Source organism: Sus scrofa, chromosome 10 (genome assembly GCF_054392235.1).
Source record: "Sus scrofa isolate SSC_HxYL_T2T_F1_AM1 chromosome 10, Sscrofa_HxYL_maternal_Yorkshire_Landrace_v2.0, whole genome shotgun sequence".
Classification (NCBI taxonomy): Eukaryota; Metazoa; Chordata; class Mammalia; order Artiodactyla; family Suidae; genus Sus; species Sus scrofa.
Genome location: NC_139392.1, coordinates 10,309,364 through 10,322,269, shown reverse-complemented (window position 1 = coordinate 10,322,269; position 12,906 = coordinate 10,309,364). Strand labels below are relative to the sequence as shown.

General features: G+C 37.6%; 2 protein-coding genes across 64 annotated transcripts in view; one reads left to right on the top strand and one right to left on the bottom strand.

Annotated features, from left to right (window-relative positions):
- SPATA17 (spermatogenesis associated 17) overlaps positions 1-11,799 on the bottom strand; it is a 386,966-nt gene extending 375,167 nt beyond the window's left edge. For 48 of the 49 annotated variants that reach the window (XR_014817028.1, XR_014817057.1, XR_014817037.1 and 45 more), the window contains exon 1: positions 11,697-11,799. Coding sequence is in view for 5 of the 49 variants with exons in the window: in XM_084978710.1 (XP_084834836.1) it covers positions 11,697-11,764 (68 nt within the window). In the remaining 44 variants the exon portion in view is untranslated. 49 annotated transcript variants of the gene reach the window in all.
- A 283-nt stretch (positions 11,800-12,082) lies between these two features.
- GPATCH2 (G-patch domain containing 2) overlaps positions 12,083-12,906 on the top strand; it is a 188,915-nt gene continuing 188,091 nt past the window's right edge. For all 15 annotated transcript variants that reach the window (XR_014817295.1, XR_014817296.1, XR_014817294.1 and 12 more), the window contains exon 1: positions 12,083-12,234. Coding sequence is in view for 5 of the 15 variants with exons in the window: in XM_021064101.2 (XP_020919760.2) it covers positions 12,179-12,234 (56 nt within the window). In the remaining 10 variants the exon portion in view is untranslated. The remainder of the gene's footprint in view (positions 12,235-12,906) is intronic.

Genomic DNA, 12,906 nt, shown 5'->3' with positions numbered 1-12,906 from the left:
GGAATCGCAGTTACAGAGCTAGGAGTTTGGTTACATACAGGGAGACTGGTCAAATAAGTGAATATATTGAAAAGAAAGAGAGCCAGGTTTCTCGCTGTTAGAAAAGGGAAAAATATTAGAATGAACCCTGCAGCACTAGATTTGAAATAGAGTTGTCAATGTAACTCATGGATTTCAATATATACATGGATGAATGGAAGAATAGATAGGTAGATAGATCGGCAGACAGACAGGCAGACAGGTAGATAGATAATCGATGCAAGCCATGTGCGAATGCATACATACACACATTTTCTAGTTCTGTCCACTTGAGAGGGCCAGAGAACAGTAACACCCAAAGACACAGGCTTCCACTAAAAGAAAGATGACGTCCTTGAAGAAAAGGATAACTCCAGGGCTGGGACAGGAAAAGTAAAAGGTTAGACTGGAATTTTGTGTGTCAGAAAATAAGAAAGTATTACCATGATCAGGATACAGAAGGAAGCTTCAGTGGCTCCCACTGGACAAATCTGGTACAATGCTAGCATGAAAATAAATAATAAGACTAATGGATTTTAATCCACTAATTAAAATAGGAACATATGGGTCCATAGAACGTAAGTAAGAAAATAAATTGAAAGTTAGATGAGGAGCAGGATACATACATAGTTTCTAATGATCTGCTTTTAAAAAATACCTATTAGTCACAAAGGAAAAAAGAACATCCTAGTGGAAAATGACAGCCAGAAGAACTCCACCAGTAACTGGACAAAGCAAAATCATGCCATACCTAGCAGGATGGAGGCACTGAGAAGTTCAGGGCATCATTTCTGTGATATTTCTGACTCAGACACATAACCTGCATCTAATAGTACAAAAAAATCAGACAATCCTAGATGGAGGAAAATTCCACAAACTAATTGATCCGTGACCATCTAAGGTGTCAAGGTCATGAAAATTGAAGAAAAACTGAGAAAATGTTCCATATTAAAGATAACTAGAGAAAAAACAAAAAGATCCTTTTGCTATGAATAATGTTATTGGACCACTTGGCAAAGTTTGACTGGAGTCGGAAGATGAGATGATAGAAACACACCAATGTTAATTTCTTGCCTTTGACAGTTGAATTGTAGTAAAACAGAGAATGTCTCTATTCGGAAAAAGAATTCGGAAGGCATTGGGCAGTCAGACTGCAACCGACCTCTATACGGTTTTTGAAAGAAGTCTGTCAATACTGCATTGTAAGTTTTACATAAGTTTGAGATTGTATACACACACAAGAATCACATCCAATATGATTTTAATTTTTTCAAATACTTTTCATAGTTTGAAACATATCCTTAATATTTAAAGTAGACAGAATAATGGAAATTATCATGCATAAAGACACCATCTTATAATGACAAAAATGTTAGTTTATTGAGCAAATATAATTTTATTACATCTGCTCGATAAATGAACATTTTTATGCTTAATACCATGCCTATGCCTAATATGCATAATAATATGCATATGCCTAATAACAAAGATTCAAAATACATGAAGCAAAGCCTGACAAAACTAAAAAGAGAAATAGGTAAATTTACAATTACAGTTGCAAATTTCAACATGTTTCTGAATAATTCATGTCTTCTGAATAACTGAAGGACAACCATACAGGAAAGCATAACAATATAGAAAATGTGAACAACAGTTATCAACCAACTTGATCTAATCGACATTTATAGAAAACTCTATGAAATAATAAATATTTGATATGTCATCAAATTTACTTATCTTTTATTTGAGACATCTTAATCTGATATTAAGGCCATCTAGGTTTTTTTTTTTTTTTTTTTTTTTTTTTTTTTTTTTTTTAGCTATTTCTTTGGGCTGCTCCCATGGCATATGGAGGTTCCCAGGCTAGGGGTCGAATCGGAGCTGTAGCCCCGGGCCTACGCCAGAGCCACAGCAACGCAGGATCCGAGCCGTGTCTGTGACCTACACCATAGCTCACTGGCAACGCAGGATCTTTAACCCACTGAGCAAGGTTAGGGGTCAAACCCATAACCTCATGGTTCCTAGTCGGATTCGTTAACCACTGCGCCATGACAGGAACTCCTAGGGATTTTTTTCTTTCAGATATCATGTTTTTTTAATCTCAAAAAGTTTCATTTGCTTCTTATATATGTTCATTTTAACTTCCCATTATGCTCATATTTTCGTGTAAGTCCTTAATTAAGGATGTTTTGAACCACTATTTAAAAATTCTCGTCTGTCAATTTTATTATCTTTGTATTTCTGGCACTGTTTCCATTAACTGATTCCTTTTTCTCTTTGTCCTAAGTCACAGTTTACTATACTTTTGTCCTACTAGTAATTCATAAAAAGATGCTGGACACCGTAATTGCTATGGTATTGAGAGTTTAGATTTTGTTCAGAAATTACCTCCAGGCATAACGATGGCACAATTATCTGGATAATCTCATTTGTTTCCTTTATTGGAAAGATACCAATCCTGCACTGTTTTATCAACATCTAAAAGTAAATTTTCATATATTTCATTCAATCTTCTAATTCTTTGTGGTGTGAGGGCAATTTTGTACAGTTACATATTCATGGCCACTTATTTTATATGTTTAATTTTATACTTTAAGAATAAAACTCCTGCCTTAGAACACAATTTTCCTATTTATTTATTTCATAAATAATACATGAATATCCAATACTTAATATAAAATTTTAAACCATACATGTTCCTGTGGCTGTGGTGGAGGCTGGCAGCTACAGCTCCAATCTGACCCCTAGCCTGGGAACGTCCATGTGCTGAAGGTGTGGCCCTGGAAAGACACACACACACACACAAAAAAAATTATAAGCCATACAGAAAAATAGAAAAAACTGATTCCATTTCAATCTCCATTATCCTCCAATTTTTAAAATGTAATCATTGTTAACAGCTTGTTACATGATTCCAGATCCATAGTTTTGTGGCATTGTGTATTTATACATAAAAACTTCATGCTAAATGTATTATATATTTTCTATGACCTCCTCTTTTACTATCTTAGAGATTTTTATGTCATTACGTATAAAATTTTTCACTCTTTTATTTTTCTACTTAATATTCCATCATGTGCATATGCCTTGACTTATTTAGCCAGACTAGTTACAACTATAAAATCTTTGCTGTGTTTTTCCTATAAGACATACAGCTTCAATGAATGCCCTTATATACAAACTGGTACCCAAAATAATCTTGGGCACAAATTGTGTACATGAGATATTTTCCCAGGGTCAAAAGATGAAGCCATATGCATTTTGATCCTACTGTAAATTATATTACTTTTGTAGTTCCAAATTTTAATTGCTCAATGCTACTATATTAAAAATTTATGTATTATGTATCCTGAAAACTTGCTACATTTATTTTTTATTTTTAAATTATTTTTTGTAGGTGGTTTAGAGTTTTGTATGCATACAACTGTGTTGTCAGTGGATAAAGACAATTTCACTTCTTCCTGTGCAATTTTTACCCCTTTTATTTACTTATTTTGCAACATTTAAACTAGTAAAGAAAGTGTAGATTGTTCAATAATGGTGCTAAGACAATTATATTTGTATAGAAAAAGTTAACGTCTTTTCTCACATGATGCATGCACAGAAATACAATTGCATGAAGAGTGAAGAAACATAAAATAAAACTTTTAACACATTATTAGTAAACAGAATTTTTTCTATAATCATGGAATGGGAAAGACTGTTCAAAGATAGGCTAAAAAGCCCTAAAGCCAGAGAAGTAAATTGACTAATTTGACTACATAAAACTTGAAAACTGAAAGACAGTAAGTACTACAGACACTATCATAAATCTAAAACACATGGCATTGGGTTTGGGACTAGGTGACAGGGAGGCAATAGGGAAGTTTTTCTGCTCATCAAAGAGTCTTCATGTAGGCCAGAAGTGTGGAGGGGTAACTGACAACAGAAGATGGATAATGAAGGACGAGCATTACCTATAGTGAGACAATTAGCAAGGCTGCTGCTTGTAACTGCTTGGAGATCAAAAATGTACTAATTTTTGAACTTGTACCAGGATGTCTAGGAAGAATACTGGAAGAATATTGGATTCCTCTAACTGCATAGAGTAAGGGGTATCTCATCTCAGTAACATAATGCTTATCTACCTTTAACTATAAATACTGCATACATGTGTAATCGGGCCTCGTGGTTTCTGATACTTTTTTTGTTTTTCCCCTATTTCCAAACCTCTGTTCTAACTTTCATTTGATTACACAGAGTACTTTCTGGAACACATTTCCTGAGGTTGGGTACACAGATAACAAAACTCCGAGTCTTTGTATGTCTAAAATGAGCTTTCATCCAAAAAAAATCAATAAGATCTTTCCTGGGTTTAGGATTTGTAGATGTTATCTGTTCTAGGTCCCTGTGTTGCACATGAACCATCCAAAGCTGGATTCTTTCCTTAACAAATCACTTTTTTTCTTTCCTGTCTATATTAGAAGGTTGTGAAATTTATGTAACCTTGGAATTTTTCCAGATAATATCTGAGGATTATGTCCTTTAAAAAAGAATCTATCTAGGATTCAGTCCTTTCAATTCAAAGCAATACTCATTCTTCACTTTAGGAATGTTTTCTTTTATATTTCTTTTTGTTTGTTTGTTTCCCTGGACACATTTCTTAATCAACTACTATATTCCAATACTGTGCTGTGAGTGTTATTCCTCTGCTTAAAAACTCTTTCCAGCTTTCTTTTATAAAATATTTAATTTATAAATACATAATTATTAAATATATATCATAATTAATAAATATCAAATACCATATATTAAATATATTATAATTAATAAATATGTAATTTATTTTATATAATAAATAAATTTATTATATATTATATATTATAATTTATATATTATATATTATAATTAATATATAATTTATTTTATATATTTTATATTATAATTAATATATATCAAATATAAAATACATATAATATATTATAATTGATAAATATTTAATTTATATATTAATAAATTATTAATATATAATTTATTTTATATATTTTATATTATAATTAATATATATTTATTTTATATAATAAATATATACAATTAATATATATTAAATATATTAAATATATTATAATTAATAAATATATAATTTACTTTTATAAAATAAATCTCAAGCTTCTCAACAAGACTATCCCATAGCCAGGCTTAAAGTACTCTGCCAGAATGATCTCCCAGGGGGCTTTGTCATTTACCTCATACTTCAATCGTCTAGTCTCTTTATTACCCATCTAGCTCCTTCTCACTTCACTCCAGATTCTGCAGTTATTCGTATTCACATACTAAGACCTCTAGATACATCCACTATGTTTCTTTCATGAAAACATCTACATTTCAGTTGTGACTATTCTATTATTTTTTGTCTTTTTTAGGGCCATACCTGCAGCATATGGAGATTTCCAGCCCAGGGGTTCAATTGGAGCCACCCTACGCCAGAGCCATAGTAACACGGGATCCGAGCCTCATCTGTGACCAACACCACAGCTCACGCCAACACCAAATCCTTAACCCACTGAGCAGGGCCAGGGATGGTACCCACATCCTCATGGATACTAGTCAGGTTCGTTAATCACTGAGCCATGATGGGAACTCCGACTACTCTATTTTTAATTCATTTATTACATTTTTAAACTAAAACCAAAATTGGTTCCAGCACCTTTTTTTTCTCTATTTTCATTTCTCTAAAAGTTCTCATATTTTTATTAAGTTTTACTTCTGTGTCCTCCATCAGTTCTAACTACACAGTAGCTACCTGTTCTGGTTTCTTAGCTAATCTCCTTCCTCCAAACTAAAGTCCCCTTGAATGGCTTGTGGATTTTCTCTTCCTATTTATGTTGACAGATACTTGTAGTCAAAGAAAAGAAGCCACTCATTCTCAGAAGTGATTCTTGAAGTTCCCCTTAAGGCTCAGTAGTAACAAACCCAACTAGTAACCAGGAGGACTTGGGTTTGATCCCTGGCTCCGCTCACTGGGTCAAGGATCTGGCATTGCCGTGAGCTGTGGTGTAGGTTGCAGACACAGCTCAGATCCCACGTTGCTGTGGCTGTGGTGTAGACCAGCAGCTATAGCTCCAATCTGACCCCTAGCCTGGGAACTAGGGGTGTATGGTATAGGAACCATACACCACAGGTACGCACCTCCCAAAAAAAGTGATTCTTCAAACTTTTGGTAGCAGATTTTGGAGACACACTTTGGATATCCAAAAGTCCCACCAGCATCTGAATCATCTGTGGCCTCTACCAAAGGGAGAATTCTTTCTAAGCAGCTGGGTTCCTGGTCCTTATTGCTGTGCTTCCCTTATTTTTATCACTGAGTTGTCCAAACACAGATGTGTAAGGAAGAAAAACAACAACAACAAGAGCTGCAGGCTTGGACTCCCATCTCTCCCTCTTCCTACTGAAGTTGTTTACTAGAAATTTTTCAAAATTACTGGTCCACTAATTACATGCGTTTTGGTTTTTAAATTTTGCAGATTTATTCTTTAAATTTTTTTACACTGAACTGTATTTTGTGTGGAATCAAAGAAAAAATATACATAAATGCTTAGTACATCCTCTGACCTACTTTTTCATCTAGTTATTGCTGGTACCTAGAAGAGTTACTGACTGTTCCAAATTTACTTTGTGATCTGACACCTTACTAGATTAATTTATTTCTAAGAGTTTTTTTAAATAGATTACCTTGCATTTTCTTAACTCTATAATTTCTGTAACCAACAACAAGTTTATCTCTTCCCTTCCAAGACTTACTAATAACTTTCCTTTTCTCTTTTACTACAGTATTGGCTACAATTTCCAGAAAAAAAGTTCCAAATAGTAAAATTCATGTGTTTTGTCTTGTTTTTAAATTAAATGGAACCATCTATACTGTATATCATCAATATGTATGATGTTGGCTATTAATTTTCAAAACATATTCTTTATTGTTAAGTACATTTCCTTTTATAGCTCGTTTATAAAAACTTTTAAACCCAAGAATTTTATCTGAGTGATGGTTACACAGTTATACATGTTGTGTAAAGATTGTTGAGCTACACACTTAGAGTTTATGTACTTTATTACATGTACATAATATGCCAAAATTTTTTAAAGAGAAAAATACTCAGAAATAGATACCAAATTTATCAACTGCTCTTTCTACCTCTACTGAGTTGTTCAAATGCATTTTATCCTTTGCCCTCCTACTGTGATTTCTTTTAATATTATAAAATTACTGAATGCTAATTAATGTGCCAGACAATCATGTTATCTTCTTAGTTAATATGTCAATAGGCATTATTGCCTCTTTTACAGATAAAAAAACCTGATACTTAAAGTGTTTAAGTAAGGTAAGCGTTTACATTTAAGAGCTTAAGTAACACAGAATTAGGACTTCAGTTGCTCCTGCATGCTGGCATAAGTCATCCTTGTATGCTTGGCAGAAGCCATCCTAAATTTTAATGGTCAGAACTGCATACAACCGTAATAGAAAAATGAGCAATTTATTAGAATCAGAGGAAGGGACTCTTGCCTATCTGACCAAGCTGTTCCTCACTTAGGTTCATAGGACTAAGACGACCATCCAAAGTCAAGGACAGGAAACCAACTACTTAGACTAAGAATGCACTTGGGCACCTTTGACTATGCTGGAGTTAGAAACAAAGTGATTAAGCTGATGGGAGTACTGGATTCCAGAATCAGGCCACTTAAGGAACACCACACTTCGGGGGGACATAAGGTAGGGAAGCCCAGGCGTCGCTGGTCTTGGACGGGAAAGTCCTTGACATACCAGGTGTTCTCACTTCCTCCACTTCAACTGGGAAAGACAGGCTAGACCTTAGGTTTTTGACCTTAACTTCATGTAGGAACATGATTTTCAGTTCCTGTACTCCAAGCATTAGCTTCAGACAGAGATGCATCAAACATCAACCGTTGGAACAAGTAATATACGCGTGTTCGATCTCATTTCCCCCAACTGTAAAGTAGGAATAATAAAAATCACTTCATATGATTATTGTGAATATCAAAATAAAATAATAGTTGGGAAAGCATTTAACGGAGTTCTCCCACACAGCATATATTCAGTCGCATTGATTTCTCTTTCTATTCCCTTCTCCTTGTCCTCACACACTCCCCATGCCCGTTTTCAGATGGTGAGAGATCTGGAGATTTGACAGGTGGCCACGTGGTCTCCACCACAATCTGTACAGAACTTCTCGCCCTCTTAGCACACTGCTTTCTCAGTACTCCTCTGCACACGTTTTCCCCCTCAGCTAAGTTAATTAAAATTAACTATAATACAATTAAATATACTTTGACATAGATTAATTCCTGCTTATAGTTAGAAACTATAAATAACTTAAAATTATTTCAAATATTATTTTTTCCTATATAAGCAGATGTGACAAATTTTCCTAACAAGCAAAACAGGCCACCAAGAGCTCAACTGATAAATGATGAAATTGAAGGAGGAAAGCAGAAAAAAGAAAACAAAATCAAAATGCTTTATCCAATTTAAAAATAAGTCAGAGTCTTTTTTCTTTTCTTTTTTTTTTTTTTTAGGGCCGCACCCACAGCATAAGGAAGTTTCGAGGCTAGGGGTCGAACTGGAGGTCTTGCTACCGGCCTGCACCACAGCTACAGCAATGCCGGATCTGAGCACTGTCTGTGACTACACCACAGCTCATGGAAATGCCAGATCCTGGACCCACGGAGCGAGGCCAGGGATCAAACCGGCATCCTCAACTCCTCAAGGATACTAGTCATCAGACTCGTTTCCACTGTGCCACAACAGGAACTCCCAGAGTTTTATCTTTTTTTTCTTTTTTTTTGCATCAGTGAATTTCCTTATTTATTTTTATTAAAGTATAGTTGATTTACAATGTTGTCCCAATTTCTGCTGTACGGCAAAGTGATCCAGGCATGTGTATATATATATATATATATATATATGCACATTGTTTTCCCCATATTATCTTGCATCATAGTCTATCCCAAGAAATTAGACATAACTCCCTGTGCTGTACAGTACAACCTCATTGCTTATCCATTCATAGTTTGCATCTACCCACCCCAAACTTCCAGTCCCCCCACTCCCTGCCCTTGGCAACCACAAGTCTGTTCTCTATTCTTGTGTTGTCTTTCTCTTTCTGACTTACTTCACTTAGTATGCGGATCTCTCGTTTTTATCAGTGCTTTTCATAGGCAGAAGTCAGAGCACGTCACTCCTCTCTTAAAAAATCCCCTTACGACGTTCTATTTTAATCAGGGTAGAATCCATACCTTCACTATGCCTTACAAGCCCCAAATGATCTGGCCTCAACTCTGTCCTCCGACACATTCACGCAGGCTCCTGACGACAGGGGGTAGCACGATGCTCCAGCTCTGGAGCCACTGCGCTCAGACCCTGTCTGATCAGCCTGCTTAATCACCTTCATCGGGCCCTGCTCAAACCTCACCCATCAGAGGAGCCTCCTCCGGCCACTCTGTTTAAAACACGATGTTTGCTCCCTCTTTGCCTCCCCTTCTTCTTTTCGGTTAAAATTATCCCGAGGAAGTTTTTTTAACGTATGTTGTCTCCCTCATGACTTTTTTTGTTCACTGCTCTAGTCTCAATACCTAGAACAGCCCCTAGCACATCACAGGTGCTCTGTCAATATTTAATGAATATTTAACTCATAAAAAACATTATTGAAAATCTGAGTACATTAAGTTCTCATAAGAAATGTTAGAAATAAGTTCCCATTTGAATAAGATTAAAATAGAATAAAATGTAGCTTATATATAAAAAGTCATGAGAGGTACAGTAATTAAAAAGTAACTTAAAAGAGAGTGAACATGGCTGTATATCAACTACAATAATGAATATAAAGAAACTAAACCCATCACAAACTTCCTGGGTTCTAATTATTTAAAACCCTGAAATGTCCAAAATAATATGATTAACTCACATCAGACAAGGGAGGATCAATATAAACAATATACATTATACATGACTGCCTTAAATCTGATTGAAGAAATAATAATTTTTAAAAATTGCCAGTAGGATTCAAAGGTGAAACTTTTCATACCCGAGGCACATGGAAGCTCCTGGGCCAGGGATCCAACCCACACCAGAGCAGCAACCCAGGCCCCCACAGTGACGACACCAAACCTTAACCCGCCGCACCACAACACAACTGCAAAGGTGAAACACTGCGCACATTCCAAAAAGACCAGTGTACAGACAATAATGAAGAGAAACACCATTACACACACATAAGAGCTAAATAATATAACAAGATACCACTCGGTAGACACTCAGTGGAATTCAGTGGAAGGACATTTTGAATTCACTCCTATTAGCATCTGACAAATGAGACAACATTTATTTATTTAGTTATTTTTGCTTGTTATGGCCACACCTGTGGCATATGGAAGTTCCAGGCTGGGGTGGAATCCGAGCTGCAGTTGAGGCCTACGCCACACCCACAGCAATGTGGGAGCCCAGCCGCCTCTGCAACCTATACCACAGCTCAAATCCTTAACCCACTGAGAGCCAGGGATCGAATCTGCATCCTCATGGATATCAGTCAGGCTTGTAACCTGCTGAGCCACAATGGAAACTTTCAGATTACACAGAATTTAAATAAGGATACAGAGGAAATGAACGACAGGAATAAGGAGCACATTGTGCAGCAGCTATTATGTGTCAGAAACCATGACAGACACTGGAGACCCAAACATTGATGAGCCATACCCCCACTTCTGGTTTAAGAGGGACACTACATACAGCATATTATCTCAAACAGAAGGTAAAATTATATTGTGCTAAGTGCTGTGAGAGAAGTACACAGTGCTAAGAGAATGCAGTAGGTGAGATAAATGTTGGAGTAAGAACAGCTTAACAAGATACTGTCTTATTGACATATTTCCCAATTGTTCTGGCATGTCACCATATCCTCCCACCCTCTGATTCACTTCTTTGGAGTCCCTCTTAAACTGGAATATCTCCGGAGGCATTGAAAAGTTTAGGATGGAGAGCTGGATAAGGCTGCTGGTGTCTTCCTTAGCCCTCTTCTATTTTTTTTTTTTTTTTTGGTCTTTTTGTTGTTGTTGTTGTTGTTGTAGCCCTCTTCTATTAATTAACATACTGATAACTGATTTTCTTGTCAAACAGTTTCAATACTGTCACTTTGGGAAGCCAAGGGAGTCACTGAACAGTTGAGTTCAATGATATTTGTGACATAATGGAGGCTAAAATCCCGGGTAGATGGAGGACAGTCTGAATTCACCCAGCTAAGGAGCGTGGGCAACCCTAGTCAGGCCATTAAAACTTGTACAGGGAGGATAGATACCGTTTTCATCAAACTGACGAATGATGATATTAAAAAACCAAAACAACCCCCCCAAAACAAAAAACTCCTTCATTTTACTAATTTACCAGCATAAATAAAATTTATATTTTTCCTCAAATCATCTCCAGCTGATAACCACGGCCCCCTTGAGCTATAATCCCCCTGCATGCTAACACCACTTTCAAATCCGTGATTACGTTTGCCGGCCAGGAATGACGAGAAAAGTGGGTGATAACATTGACTCAGGGAATTTGTTCATAGGTCGCTCTTGTTGAGGAAGAACAGGCTGGGGTGAGGCCAGGCCTTGGCGCGCTCCGCCAGGCTATGACCTACCTGTTTCTGTAGTAGTACTGGCGGGCTACACTCGCGGACCTGGCCTGCAGCCGGGCTAACGTGGCCATAGCGCTGCTCGCGGGCTTCGCCACGGGTGTTACTCTCGGTCTCCTAGGCAACCGGGCTAAACCATCATGCTAGTCCCGGGGGGGGGTGCAACTTCTCGTTTACTCCACATTTTTCCCCCCCGCTCTGTTTCCATTTCCGGAAGACTAGAAAGAAAGTCAAGAAATTTTGCTTGTGAAACATTTCAGGTCATTGGCTTCTCTCTCTTCTGGGGAAAAAACGAGGAGATTCTGGGAGAAGGCAGCAGGAGGGGGAGGAGAACCCATGGTTGCTCCGGGCTTCCGGTTTCCGCCTCCCGTCTGCTTCCGGAAGCTCAGCTCAAAATGCTGAACTGCTCCTGGGAAGGGGCTGGTGCAGTGGTAGTTGGAGTCTGTTCTCGGGCCTGAGCCTCGAGGCCAGGCTCCTGGGTGTCGTTAATGTTCGGGGCCGCCGGGCGCCAACCGATCGGAGCTCCAGCCGTCGGGAACAGCTGGTGAGGCTGGCGGCCCTGGGGATGGGAGAGCTGGAAAGGGGGTGATGGCTGGAGGGCGCTGGACCTGGAATGGAAGTGGGGGGGGAGTTGCGATGGAGGTTCTGAAGACATTTAGGCCTCGCTCTCACTCGTGCCTGGCAAGGAGGCAGTTTGAGGAAGGCGACGAGGTGTGCGCTAAAGCTTTGTGAAGGAATTCCGTAAATGCTTGCTGATTGCCTGTCTGCCGTTCCACGATAATGTAGGAGTAAAGCTTTCTGGACTCCTGAGGCTGTTGGTTTCCTTGTAGATGTTGACAAGACGAAGGACATAAGAATGCATCTTAATTTAGGCCCAATTTCCTCGTTTCCCTTTTTAAATTTACTAGGTTATACCAGGTGTTTTGGAAGATCAAATCCCAGAAATCTAGACCTCTGGAAGTTTAGTAGTCGAGGAGACCTCGCCCTTCTGTCCCCTCTTTTTTGGAGGCGTAACCTACCAGTTTCTGCCCCTTGAACTTGGCACCCTAGTTCAAATGAGATGTGCATGGGATGTTTCCTGAAAACATACATCAATGTCATGATTAAATTTGGGCTTCGACTGAAGTATCGTATCATCAACTCCACTTAGGAATAATAAACTGCTTGGACTTTTAAAAGTGCTTGCACAAATTCATGCACTTTATCCTTATGACAG